The sequence below is a fragment of the Anoplophora glabripennis genome, unplaced genomic scaffold (assembly GCF_000390285.2).
Source record: "Anoplophora glabripennis isolate ALB-LARVAE unplaced genomic scaffold, Agla_2.0 scaffold126, whole genome shotgun sequence".
Taxonomy (NCBI): Eukaryota; Metazoa; Arthropoda; class Insecta; order Coleoptera; family Cerambycidae; genus Anoplophora; species Anoplophora glabripennis.
In genome coordinates, this window is record NW_019416477.1 from 772,654 (window position 1) to 787,898 (window position 15,245).

The window sequence follows — 15,245 nt, forward strand, 5'->3', positions numbered from 1 at the left end:
AATTTTTGGAGTCTTTTGTGGTATTGACTATAAGAAACTCCGGCTCCGGTTGAGCAAATTTTTACTTACAAAATTAGTCCAATTTTTATCACTCTATATGCCTGGAAAAAGAGCTGAGAAATGACTATTTCGCTACTTTTTCTTTCGGTCAGCTGAATTTATCACTATAGATGCTAAATATTATGTACAATAACATATTAGTTTCCACAGTCTTAAAAATGGGGGGAAGATTGTTTACAGGGTGGTTAATTGTATAATTTTTACGTAAATTCACGTTTTTCGCTTATAACTTTTTTCTGTTCATTTCCACAAGAAAGTAGTAAACTACTTTTTTCGTCTTCAAAAGGCCTACAAAGCTAGCCCTGGGGCGTCAAAAAATATTGATTAGATCAAAAGTTATAAACAGAAGAAGTTTATTTATGACTTTCGAATTAAACATTTATAAACTGCGTTATTATTTCCATAACGTTTTGGCATCGCATCCTCTCATTCCCTATCGCTGTCTGATAACTCACACGAAATCTGGAATCGGTAAGTTGAATAGTTTACAAGTTATGGCCTTAACAAATTAACTAATTACTAGTCTGGACGATCCCGAGCATCTTCCAGAATCGCAGTGATTTTTTTCATGGTAGATTTCATAATAATACATTGAAATCTATCATTTTTTTTTTATTTCAAATTTGCAACCTGGATTTTTTTTATTTTTTAGCCTTAGTTGCAAAATGAAATATACGACGCACGCGTGTGATATATTACGCGCGTGCGTAATTATTATATTAATAATATAATATATTAATAATAATATATTATATTATTATTACATTATAACGAACGTTCAAATAAAAACGTGGTCAAGTTGGTTCTGAAAATTTGGACGTAGGGCGTAGCGTATAGCAAATGAACTTAAACGTCATCTGTCAAAGCGCTATATCGCCGCTATCAATTTGAATATTTTCGTTTTAAAAAGCGTTTAAAATGGTGTTTTCTCAAGAACAAAAAGTGTTTATCATAGAGTCCTACTTTAGAAATGGACGCAAGATTGATGGAATATGGAAGTATTCTATTGAGGAATGTTTCATAGAATTTCAAAATCAATTTCCCGGCGTTGTTGAGTACAAAATTTTTCAAAGTGCAGTTCAGCGTTGTGTTAATGTTTTTCGTGAAACGGGCAGTGTAACAAGAAAAGAAGGAAGCGGCCGACCTAAAAAGCGGACTGAAGAATTAAAAGAAAATGTCCAACAAATAATGGAAAATGCGCCAAGAACTTCTGTACGTGTTTTATCACAAATGGTGGGAGTATCAGTCGGTACCTGCCACACAGTGTTAAAAAAAGATTTGCGTTTGTTCTCCTATCGTTTAACTTGTCAGCAAGAACTTCATGAAGTTGATTTTCCGCGACGGGCTGTATTTTGTGAATGGTTTTTAAACAACTACGGTGAACTTCATAATATCACCTTTTTTTCTGATGAAGCCTGGTTTCATTTAAGTGGTTACGTAAACTCACAGAATATGAGAATGTGGTCTTCTGAAAAACCAGATAACTTTTTTGTCGAGGGCCCTCTACACGCTCAAAAAATTGGAGTTTGGTGTGCTCTCAATCGAAGGAGGATTTATGGACCTATTTTTTTTAATGGTACTCTTACTGCGCAAAGGTATAGAGAAGAAATTATCGCTCCTTTTGTTAACCAGCTGGAAGAAAACGAAATTACAAACTTTTACTTTCAACAAGATGGCGCAAGGGCACATACGGCAGGCGAGACGATGAATATGTTGAGGGAAGTTTTCCAAAATCGACTAATAAGTCTCAATGCTGAACATGAATTTCCACCGAGGTCATGTGATATTACGCCGTGTGATTTCTTTTTGTGGCCTTACCTTAAAAACACTATTTTTGAACTGCCTATTCCTGATTTAAACCATCTGCAGGCTCGACTTATAGACAAGATTCGTGAAATTAACAATACCCCGAGCATCTTAGAAAATGTCTTTAATTCTTTGAGGAACAGGTGTGAAAAGTGCTTGGAACAAGGAGGGGGACACTTTCAGCAGCTGCTTTAATTTATTGTTATAACAAGGAGGGGGACACTTTCCGCAGCTCCTTTAATTGTTTGTTATTGTTATCACGATTATTCTTTAAAATAAAGTTATATAGTCATTAACGTTATTGAAACTGACAGCTGCTATACAGCTCGTTGAGAAATGAGGTTAAGTGGGTCGCTATAAGCTACTCCCTACGTCCAATGTGTCAGAGCCAACTTCGACCACGTTTTTATTTGAACGCTCGTTACATTACATATTTGGAAAGCTTATGAAAAGACCCAAGTACTTTCCCAGATGAAAATATTTTACTTGTGGAAGTATGTTAAGTGCATAAGAAATATTGTTAAAATTCGAAGGGTCGTTTGATTTTTCGGCGAGCTGTGGCACGGCGGAAGAATGGGGGAAGCGAACGGCAGCAAGTCCGAAGAAAATGACGATCATATTCATAGTCCTGCCGTTAAAAAAGGGAAATTCGCTTGAAAATAATATATTGGATAGTCTGTAACTCCGTTGTTTTTCAACGAATCTTGACGATTTTTTTTAACTTAAAGTTTAACTCTCTTTTCATAACCTTTCCGAATATGTAATAATATATAACTATATCACGCGCGTGCGTCGTATATTTCATTTTGCAACTAAGGCTAAAAAATAAAAAAATCAAGGTTGCAAATTTGAAATTAAAAAAAAATGATAGATTTCAATGTATTATTATGAAATCTACCATGAAAAAAATCAGTGCGATTGTGGAAGATGCTCGGGTTCGTCCAGACTAATAAGTTAATTTGTTTCCTAACTTGTAAACTATTCAACTTACCGATTCCAGATTTCGTGTGAGTTATTAGACAGTGATAAGGAATAAGAGGATACGATACCAAAACGTTCTGGTAGTAATAACACAGTTTATAAATGTTTAATTCAAAAGTCATAAATAAACTTCTTCCGTTTATAACTTTTGATCTAAGCAATATTTTTTGACGCTCGAGGGCTAGTTTTGTAGGTCTTTTGAAGACGAAAGAAGAAAAGTACTATACTGTTTTCTCGTGGAAATGAACGGAAAAAAGATATAAGCGAAAAACGTGAATTTACGTAAAAATTATACAATTCCTGACTGTGGAACTAATATGTTATTGTGCATAATATTTAGCATCTATAGTGATAAATTCTGCTTGCCAAAACAAAAAGTCGCGTCCACCTCTATATTTCCTGGCCTATCTATATTAAATATCTTTGGAGATATTTTAGAAAACTGAGTTTGTTCTTTTTAATTTCGACACCTTTAGATATCTCGGTGAAAGTTAGAAATTAATATGTTTATATGTAAGTTTATTGCATCCAAAATCAAAGAATATTTGCTTCAATTACAACACCCTGTACATAAATAAGACTAATTAGAAAGGTACAGGCACATAGTGGGAGCAAATCTTTATCTACGAAATAGGAATACGTATTACTTTAAGTTGTCTATATGTAACTGATTACAATCTGATTCGACCACCAATGGCATGTCTATGGCTCACGGATCTTACGGAGCGTCTCCGCATTTATCGATTTGATAGCCGCCAATAGAGATAATTTATTTCATTACACGCGCGATGCTGCCATACCGAATTAGAGTCGCATCAAAGTGATCCACTCTGGGGCTCTAACTAGATTCCCCAAAAGGATCAAACAGCCAATTACATAACGCTTCTGTTAATTATCAGGAGCATCGACCGTCAAGTGTCTCAGGTAATTTGAGTTGCCACGGCTATCCGAGATTCCTCCGCTCAAAGCTCGGGCCGAACTTCGTGTGGAGTTGTCCGTTAAACTAGCATACTTTGCATATTTTATCCGGATTTCCCGAATATACCTAACCCGGAGATTGTCGGACAGATTAATTAAAATTATTTTTACACGGCATCGGCAGCGTAACCTGGTTAGTGACTGGATTTACGGGGAAATATTTTGACTAAAAGGAACAGGTCACATAATGGAATAAAGTTAATTTAGTTAATTCCGAAGTGATTTTTAAGTAATTTTACTTTTATGTACAGATATATACAGGGTAAGTCTGGAGAACCGCACCAAACTCCAGGAATGGATCCTACACGTCAAAATATTAATAAAAACTCAAATGTTTTGTAATTTTCATTTGTTTTCAAGCTGACATACATTTAAATAAAAAAAATATTTATTGATATTCTATTAATCATAGCGTTCTAAATGTTAAAAAATACCAGCATTAACCTCTAAACACTTTCTGCTTCGTCTACGAATGGCGTCTGTAACGAATTAGTGCATCTAACTTTGTACTCTTTAATTTTGAACCAGCCCCAATAAACAGTAACCTAGAGCTGTGAACTCTGGAGATCTTGGAGGTAGGGTTGGCAAAGGTATTATATCAAATGGTATAATTAGTTTTATACTTTGTATTATACTTTGTATTTAACTTAACTAGTATTACACCAAATTGTATTAAACCGTTAAATACAAAAAAGTTTTATACTACGTAAGTACAAAGCTTTATACCAGCTAAACGAGTATGGACAGGAACAGCCTATACCAAGGGTCGGCAACTGGCGGACCGCGGTCCAGGTCCGGACCGCGGAAGGTAAAATACTGGACCGCCAAAAATTTTTTGAAAGTATAAATTACTCAAATAAATTATTTAAAAAATGTTTTTTACGTTTAAGTGCCTACCTTATAATTTTTTCTAGTATTTTACAATTGTGTGAGTGTTTTGAGTTCTTAATGGTTAGTAAGCAGATTAAATTTGAGTTCAAATGAAAATTTGTAAGAAATATGAATTTTTTTTCTGGACCTAGTTAAAAATTTTTAAAAGTATCCGGACCCCACCTAAAATTACTTGCCGACCCCTGGCCTATACATTAAAAATAAGATAGTCACTCGTAAGAGATTCATCTGTAGGGTAGGAACTGAAGGTGGTCTGCGGATTGAAGGGACAGAGCGGTCATATTGTGAGCACCTGGTGGTGTCTCGTGTCAACAGAAAATATTTAACTTGGCTCTCCTTCTTTTCTCTATGTACGGTACTATGTACTTAGTTTACTTATGTTTATGTTTTGGGTTAGTTTTTTTTTTTTCGTTTTTACAAATTTAAGATTTCTTAAGAATCATTGTTCATGTTTTTGGTTTCTTTTATTGAATACCTAAAGATTAAGTTTCGTTAATACAAATTTAATTTATAGCAAAAAGTGCCTACCATTTTTTTGAGTACTAGGTATAATACTTTTAGTATAATAAGGTATAAAACTTGGTATAAAACTAGTGAAAGTTAAATACTAAATTTTGCCAACCCTACTTGGAGGCCATCACGGCCAATCCAACACCCTTTCGTTCAAATGTAGCTTGACTGGACGAGCGAAATGTGCAGGAACTCCATCGTGTTGATAGCACATTTTGATGTTTATAGGAACACCCTTTAGTAGTACTTGTAATTCATTTTGTAAAAAAAAAATAAGTAGTGGTCTATTTGATTAAGTTCTTGGCATTTTGTAGCACTTTAATAGTACAAATGTGTAATCAACTGTTAAACTATTGCAACATAAAATAACGCAGACAAATTTCCTACTTTTGAACATGGAACATGACATACTCTCATTTTACATTTTTTAAATTTGTAATTAAGCTATAACTTAAAAACAAATGAAAATCGCATAACAACATTTCAGTTTTTTCTTATTATTTGTAGAATCCATTCCTGAGTATGTCGCAATTTTTCTTAATTGATTAAGTTTTACAAAGCTACTCTTGGATGGTATCGATTAGCTTTGCTGTTATGTAGCTTATTCTAAGTTACATTACACTTATTCTAAGTGATTACTTCTGAACTGACAAAAAAATATTCAAAACGTAATTAACTCTTACATACATAATGATAACACACGTTAACACCTTAACTTGTTCAATTTTTTGCCATCTGTTCTCAAATTAACGCTTGAACTCCGAGTTTTTTGCACTCATCGGTTTACTCACACATACAGGAACGTTGCTTCATTGCCCAAAAGTATTTATCAATTACTGTAATAATGTTATAAATAAGCAAATTTGAAAACACTGCCTTTTGGAGAAAAATCATTTTTAACATGTTTGGGGAACTTTCTTCTGGAATGTATATCTACTCGGGTGTTTTTGGGGTCGCTGATTACGAGTTGAATTCAAAAGTATTAATTGACAATTGACAACTGCCAAAAAAGTGTCATATTGACAAAGTGACTTGAGAATTGAGAAAATATTAAAAAATTTACTCAAAAAGATAAACAGACAAAACATAAAAAGAAGATGAAAAAGACAAAATTGAGCTAGAACTCATCACATACCCGTCGTTAACTCTGGGTAACGAAAGACCAAATTTTGACCAGTATTTAGATTGAATCGTGTTCAGTGTACTTTTCGGCCCAAATTAAGTTCAGCTGAATCATTGATTCTCCAATCATCATCTTCACGAAATTCGGTCATTACAGTGTCGATATGGCAGCTATCAAAAGTTATCTCCAGTATATAATTTGCAAACTGCGACCCCAAAAACACCTGAGAGGTCGTCTTAAAAAACAACAGTCCATGGTATCATTTTGATTACATCCACAAAACAGTTGTCAACTGCCAAAATAAATTTCTGATCTCAAATTCGAGATCAGCAACTTCCAAAACAACATGGGTATTATTATTTTGACAATATCGATTCCGTTTTAACAGTTTTGACACAGTGATTTTCAAAGTTAAGTTTAGAATTCCCACTCCCAAAAACCCTCGGAAATTATTTTCTCGAAAAACCAATTCATTCTGTCACTTCTACAGCATTGATATGACAGCCGTCAATGTCAAGAGGCATTTATGATATCAGATTTAGAATCGGCGATGTCAAAATAGTTATTTACACCATAAATGAGGCATTATCTACCAATCGAGGACGATTTTCGACCGAACGGAGCGAGGACTGGCAATAGAGTCCGAGACCGGTAAATTATACTTAACTGCTACGTGGTGCATAACATTTTATCTGCTCCCACAGTTCTTTATGGTTCATGAAATAAAAATTAGGTTTTATTATTTATTGTTCGAAATCTTGCAAAGTCGTCTTGGTTGTTTGGATTTTGTCGTTTCCAAGGTGTTTATAAACAAAGCTACATAAAAGTTGCAATTTTCCTGGTTTTGAAATATTATTTCTAAATGAGTGATTTTTAAATAGAGAAGTGCAACATATGCATGCATGCAAATTTTTATTGCACGAGAAGTCGAAAGTGCGCTACGGACGAGCATATAGAAATTTCAAAGAATGGTGCTAGAACAAAAATACTAGTGTTTCTGAAATGTCACTGCTAGCATATTTCATGGAGAAGTCAAGAATTTTAAAGTCACCGGCGAATTTCTTGAGTGAATACTCAATGATTAAGTTAACTATTTCCGAGAACGTGGATATATCAAGATACCCCAAGTTGACAGCATTTTTGAAACGTAAAAATGACGGCTAAACACCTAAAAAGTCACGTTTTTACAAGAGAACAAGTCAACAATTTTCTCGTTCAGGCACCCGATAACTCATATTTACTAATGAAGGTAGTGACAGTCTTAGGCGTTGAAGGAGCATGCTGTTCTAATGAGTTATGCAAACTTACTTTGGACAACGTCAATTTCAAAAATTTTGATGACATTATTGTAGTTACAATTCCAGATTCTAAAAATGATATGTAACGTACGTTTACAATTACTTCTCGTCTGGGTTCTGTTTCTCACCTAGAAATTCTCAAGAAATATATCAAGATTAGATTGGAAATTAAAACTGAAATTTCACGCTTTTTTATGCGCCATCAAGCAGGTAGATGTTACAACCAACCAATCGTCAAGAATACCCAGAGTACTAGGACATCCGAAACATATACAGGCCATTCATTCCGAAGAACATCGGCAATGTTACCGGCTAATACAGGAGTTGATGACAGCCACAATTGCAGAAAGTTATGTTGCTGACAGTTTAAGTGACAAAAATGAAATATCCAACAGGATTCTTTACAATGACACTTCAACTCCAGATTCTAGTAGTACGTCGCATCATGCTGTTTTAATAGATCAGTCATATAATATGGAGCCTCCGGTGGCTGAAATGGAGCGATCAAATCATTTTGAGAAAAATGTTACAATTAGTAAACGCGAGGGGAATAATTATCCAGATTTTATAAATGTTACTAAATGTAATAACTGTACAATTACTATAAATATTAATTCATAATAATTAATAAAATATAAAGTTCATCGAATATTTATATTTATTTGTTCATAAAATATGCATTTATAACTCGAAATCGCTTTTTTCCCTAGGGAGGTAAGTTAACTCACTTGGCTCCCGTTGTCCATAGCTACTTCCACTCCTACGGTAAAATCCACTTGCCTCCTTAAAACAATGTATTAATAGTCTATTTACTATAGTGAGAGCAGATAAATCTCTTTACCGGCAACATTGTCCAAGATCTCGAGTCAATACAACACGATATTGGCAGGTGTCAATTGCCAAATTGCATCGTGACCTCAGATTTATAATCACCTATAATCACCGACGCTGGAAACATAAAAATCCGTGACGGAAATGTCATTGCGTTCTCGTGAAAAATGTGTGCTTCAAAGGGTTATTACTTTCAAATTTATGGCGAATGCGCCAGTAATTCACAAATATTAATATTACTATATCTGCTGTCATAATTTATTCATGTCATATTTAAGAGATGAGTTTTGTAATATTAGACCCACTTATTAAATGTATATTTACTATAATTACTTACTTTTACTGTTTATTTTTTTTAATACTATTCAGGCATCCGGTTTCTTCCATAAATGTCACCCTTTATTGTCTCCGTTATTCTGATATAAAAAAACTTGTAAGAATAAAAGTTGTAGTAATTTTTGTAATACCTTTGTTGCTTATACACCCAAATATGCATTTTTTTACAGAAAACATACTATGATTTTGCTGGTTTAAATAGATACCTACTATTAGGGTGAAACAAAATTTGAGGAATTTAATAGCAAAGTAAACATGTATAAAACTAGTAATATACAGGGTGTTTCTTAATAACGTGCTAATATTTAAGGAGGTTTTATTCTTGGGTCCATTTTACGAAAAAAACTTCATATGAACATATGTCCTAAACACCTTTGAACTACAGGGTGCTAAAGTTTTATGAAAAAACTTTTTTTGTGATAACTTTGGTATTACCCTAGATATTTTTTCAAATTTGGTACACGCCTTTTATTCATCGAGATGCATTTTCTGATGTACAAACAATTTTATTATTTTTGCCAGTGGCGTCTGTACAGGTTTTGTATTGAATATTTTTGAAGAAAAATGTCACGCCAGGGTAATTTTTTTTACCAATCCAAAATGTATGTAGATTACTGTAATTTCATAATTTCAATGTTTAAAAGTTATTATCTTAAATAAATAAATTATTGTTCAAAATTACATTTTTTTTTCTCGTAAATAAGATGCAAATGAATGAATTTTATTTTTTTATGCGAAAATCGTACGTCAAACGAAAAAATTGTAGACACCACATTTGCTCAGAAAGGAATGCGGATTTCACAAATGATTTTTACTTAAAGAAAAAGCAGTGGCGTAACATATTTCTCTTCAAAAATATTCAATACAAAACATGTACAGACGCCACTGGCAAAAATAATAAAATTGTTTGTACATCAAAAAATGCATCTTGATGAAAAGAAGGCATGTACCAAATTTGAAAAAATGTGTAGGGTAGGTAATACCAAAGTTATAATAAAAAAATGTTTTTTCATAAAACTTTAGCACCCTGTAGTTCAAAAATTAAGACTTTTAGGATATATGTTCATATGAAGTTTTTTTCTTAAAATGGACCCAGGAATAACCTCCTTAAATATTAGCAAGTTATTAAGAAACACCCTGTATATCATAAAACTAATTTCCCAGAAATAGTCATTCATTAAGTCATGCCATATTGCATATAAGTATAAGCTGTTAGCATATAATTTGTTAGTATGGCATATAAATGCCGAAAGAGGTATGAGTAGGTATATGGAAATACCTAACGCAAATCTTCAGAATTAGGTAAATTCTTGTTAACGGTTTATGCAGTAATCTCATTCCTAACAAAACCGCATCTAATGCATTCCCGGCACGTTCTCGGCATCGAGCACCGCACCGAGATGAGAGGTGCATCTTTGTTCCAACACATACTTGAACCATGACCAACAGTCTAGTGTCGTATTACTAGCCACTTGAGTAAACCCACACAATACGGGTAACCCGGGGTAACGGGTTCATTCTTACTATTTGCCTCATTTGCTGGTATCTACTACATTTTCGCCAAAATATAAGTGTAGTATTTTTTAAGTATATATTTTGTTTTATGCGGTAAATGAACATGTTATACAATTTTTATTTTTTTGCTATTTATTTGATAAGTGATACGGTTTACTCCGTCATTGATTTTTGTGTGTTTTATTTAGTTATTTTCCACTTTTTCTTTTCTTTTCAAATATCTCTTAAAAGGTTTTAGCAATTTAATTGCACTATTAAGCTGTGAAAATTACATAAAATAGTAATAATTTTATTATCAGCAGTGAGAAAGGGACAGAAAAAATCTTGGATCAGAATCTACAAAACTACTTGTAATTAGAAAACGACTCATAAATAAAAATCAGGGAACCGAACATCATAGCCCAGTGACTTCGAACCAAGGAAAGGAAAGTTATGAACACAAACATGCCGCGAATATAAATACCAACCAGAGGACTTAATATCCAGATTTTAAAGTTTATTCTGAAGAAGAGAGCGGTATTACTCTGGTTACGTGACAATCAGTTCGGAAAACGTTCAACCTCATTCCGGAGGTATTTCGAAAGACTCAAAAAAATTAACATAAATGCAAAAGCACCTATGTTAATGGAAACCATTTTTCATATTTTTGTAAATGAATATCACCACGGGTCATCGCACATATTTCTTGAAACACTGTACGTTGGCAAAAAATTGTATTGACTAATACATAATTTTCCCGTGTGAGAGTCAACAAATAGGTAGTTTTTTCTTAAAGAGAAGAATAAATGGCTTTTATTCTAACTGTAACTTTACTTTGGGTATACAACTATATATACAGGGTGTGTCACGAAGAGGGCCCAGTAGAATTATCTCAAGAAGCAATCAGAATTGAAATCTGAAATTTTGTATACAGTTTTATCAAAATGATCTATTCAATGAAAATACTGTCAACTTCCTCGCACTTCCGGTTATACCGGAAGTCATCATCAACTCTGTTATTTCAAATGCATTGGACTATTATTGATATTCTACAAATTTAAGTTTCCCTTCTCACAAGTTTTTGATTAAACTATTTTTTTCTTTTTTTTCAGGTGTATCAGATCGCTTATGTCATCGTCAAGGCGGCAAATTCACCTAGGCCTGGTACGTGGATACTTGAAAAATCCATCGACGGCGAGAACTTCGAACCCTGGCAATACTTCGCCAGAAGTGACAGAGAATGTATCGAACGATTTGGGATCCCGGCGACTAAGGGAAAACCTCATTATTTCACCGACTCCGAAGTCATTTGTACTTCGTTCTATTCGAAATTGACTCCAATGGAAAACGGAGAGGTACGTTGTAAAAATAACAAAACCGAATTTAACTGATTATTTCTTTAAAAACACAATACTTATCTGCTGCCCCATTTCTTTCAAATGGTAAGTTCACACTTATCGGTAGAGTACAGACGGCATGCATATATTTAAGCAACGAATCGTATCGAATTTTAAAAGTCCGTAATGAAGACAAACGCTATGTGTATAAATAGGAAAATATTGCAGACCCAATCGTAATATACTCTATTATTTATTAAAGACTAAACTCCAAAAACTGTATAACTCAAAGATGCCAAATGTATCACATTTTAAAAGTATTTAATGAAGACGAATGCTGTGTGAACAAATTGAAAAATATTGCAGACCCAATCATAATAGAGTAATTATTTATTAAAGAGTAAGAAAATACTATTATTAAACAGGAATCTGAAGTGCGGCCGAACCTAGTTCATTCTTATTTAAGCTCTTCCATTTCACTTCTACCACAGCAACAGATTTCCAATCCTGAACACCCAGGTCTCTCAGATTCTCTTTGGTGATGTTCATCCATTTTTTCCTTTAGTTTCCTCCTTGACCACCAAATAAAAATATACTAGCTATCTTACCTGAGGCTTCCTGTAAACGTATGTTAATAATAATCATATTGCTCTCTGCGCCTTTGTTACACACGTTGTACTAAGCTATTATAACTTCCCGCTATTCTCTGTTTTTAATCCATCTCCATTGACCGTTTTTTCTATTACTTCCAAAATTTCTCGTTAATATTATTTTTGTATATGTCTAAAATTTTTCCATATTCTTATTCATAATCCATATATTACACCGATGCCCTAATAACTGTTAGCTCTTTTCTGACCTTCCTTTATATTCTCCAGCTTCTTTATCTCCAGAGAGTCTACTTCCAATTATTATCTCTAAAATCTTATACTTTAAATCTTCCAGAGTTGTACCCCTGTATATAATTCATATGCTTCTGTCTCCCTTCCTATAGGGCATATTACAAACGTTACGTTGATACACTCTCTTCCCCAAAAACTCTTCTCCAAAGAAGGGTGTCAATTTTGGGCCCCATACATCCATCTTTGAAAAGTGTACTGTCCTTCGTTTTTTAGTATGCTGAGATTACAAATACAACGTTTTGCTGTAAACTGAGCCGTTTCAGAAATTGAGGGGAAAACAGATCATGCGCACTATAAGGGAAGAGCGACTCCCGCAAGAGGAATGATATTTTCTGTATATTCTTATAGATTTGGACAAGGCAGGTCCACGAATGGCTATTCGTGGATATTCGTGGATACTATTGTCAATGTAAGAACGGACTCAGAACGGTAGGATATTGTGCGCACATCACGACAGTTATTTGGTATTTAGGTCATGGGCAATACCTAAAAACAATAAGACTACACGCCGAAGGTATATCGCTAATGCTAGTTTTGCTAGAGTATTCTGATGAAGATAACTAATAAAAAAATACGAGATCCATTAGAGCGCTATATTAAACGTCTTAAACTTTAAAGTTTTTAGGTAACCCTCTATGACAAAAATCCTCTTTTGAAATGTTTGAAAAATTCATGATAAGTAGAACTAAACTGAGGTCAATTCGGCTTTGCGGACTAAAGTACATGGAAATACTATGGGTTAGTCCGTTGCGCATGACTTTTTTCATTATTTGTGGGTCAATGCAAATTTTGAATTTTGAAGTTCAGCAGCTTTGAAAACCAATATCTTAGAAACAGCTCAATTTTAAGGGGTTGTGGCTATTGACTTTTTTCTTTGCTAGACCAAGTGCCTACTACAACTTTTCAAACTTGGACGTTGTGGGCCCAAAGTCCTATAAGACTTTGGCAACCTTCTTTATGAAATAGATAAATTTCTATAAAGTTAGACAGGTTAATTTTTATTTAATTTAAAATAATTTAGTTTGTCCTAACCCAACATTATTTAGGTAAATAACACACAGGTATGACCCAATTTTATGTTGGAATCTATATTAAGAAATCTTGAGACCACCATTTAACAAATCATCAATAAAATCACAGTTCCAAAACGGATCAGCTTATGTACATGTAGATAGATTATAAAAAAATAGACATTTCCAAATACAGATTTTTTGATCTGTATACAGTATGTCCAAGATAAGGATGGGATACGAATAGGATCTAGGAAACGGTAAGAGATACTGGGTGGCTCAAATTAGAAAAAAGTTGTGTTTTTTATACCTAACAATATGCCGTTTAGAAAGTTTTAAAATACCGGGTAAATTTTTTTTCTGGCTTTATCTGAAATCGAATTTTAAAATAAATTAGATATTTACATTGCCATTTTTTTCTCTCTATAAAATGTCATCAACATTTTTGCAATCCGACGTTTCGTCTTCGAAGGCCCTTCATCAGGTTATTTTTTTTAATACGTCGCTGCTATTTTTATGACTAAATGTAAAGTCATTTTTAATTCTGTATTAGATGATATTACTATTGTAATCGCTTAAAAAGGTTTTTAGCTTGTTCTAGCTATCATTTGAAATTTTTCCTAAGTACGGCTCCGAACGCTTTCAAAATATCTATTGGAGGAGGTCATAACAGTATAAAAGTCAATACAGCACAAAATATCCAACAATTTTTTTTACTACTATTAGAAATACTAATTAGAAATAATAAAACATTTCATAAATTCGTATTATTTTTTTTGTATTATTGATTAAAACTAACAGTACAGGCTGGTCCATTTTCGATGGGATTTCAGGGTATCTCAGAAACTACTAAAGATATGATAAATCTAACACCACGTTCTCGAGCTCGATTTTCATGGCAAACTCGACTGTCAAATCAGAAATTTGCTATCTTCATTTGTTTCTGAGTTACAGGGCGTATCTCCCGTATCTCCCGTGTTTGTAAAAATAACTATAGCATATGATATATTGCTGAAAAGCGGAAGAAAATCTCTATTTTTTTTTAGGCCATGGTCAGCTACGATTTCCATTTAAAAAATTATAACTTTGGGTCATAACTCGGGAATCTTAAGACCTACTAAAAATCTAATACCGGCATTCAATTCTACGCCAAAAAATTAGTCTTGAGCAGTTTTCACTTTAACTCTAACTTATTTAACAGCTGAGATACAGACATGTCCAAAAGTGTCACAATAACGAGAAACACCCTGTAACTCAGAAACAAATGAAGATATCAAATTTCTGATTTGACAGTCGAGTTTGCCATGAAAATCGAGCTCGAGAACGTGGTGTCTGATTTATCATATCTTTAGTAGTTTCTGAGATACCCTGAAATCCCATCGAAAATGGACCAGCCTGTGCATAAATAAAGCGTCTCGCAGGCCTTACGTCAAAATATGTATAAATAGTCATTATTTTTATTATATAATAATGTAAGCAGCTATCATAATTTATGTTAGGAAAAATATTAACTGTATCCAACAATAGCGCTAGCAGCGACAAACAAATGACCTGTAGAAATTGAAAAATTATATCCTCCTCAAGTAGATGCCTCCGAAAATTTATTTTTAAAATAACAAATAAATAAATAATGCACATTTAACTTACGCAACTCCAGTCGTTGTGTTCCTGCTTTCTCTTTTTTGGTG

At 33.5% G+C, this 15,245-nt stretch overlaps 1 protein-coding gene across 1 annotated transcript in view; it reads left to right on the plus strand.

Moving 5' to 3' along the window:
* The window catches only part of LOC108906174 (laminin subunit alpha-1-like), a 249,566-nt gene that overhangs the window by 139,927 nt on the left and 94,394 nt on the right, over positions 1–15,245 (plus strand). The window contains exon 5 of the mRNA XM_018709372.1: positions 11,421–11,663. Within this exon, the coding sequence (XP_018564888.1) occupies positions 11,421–11,663 (243 nt within the window). The remainder of the gene's footprint in view (positions 1–11,420; positions 11,664–15,245) is intronic.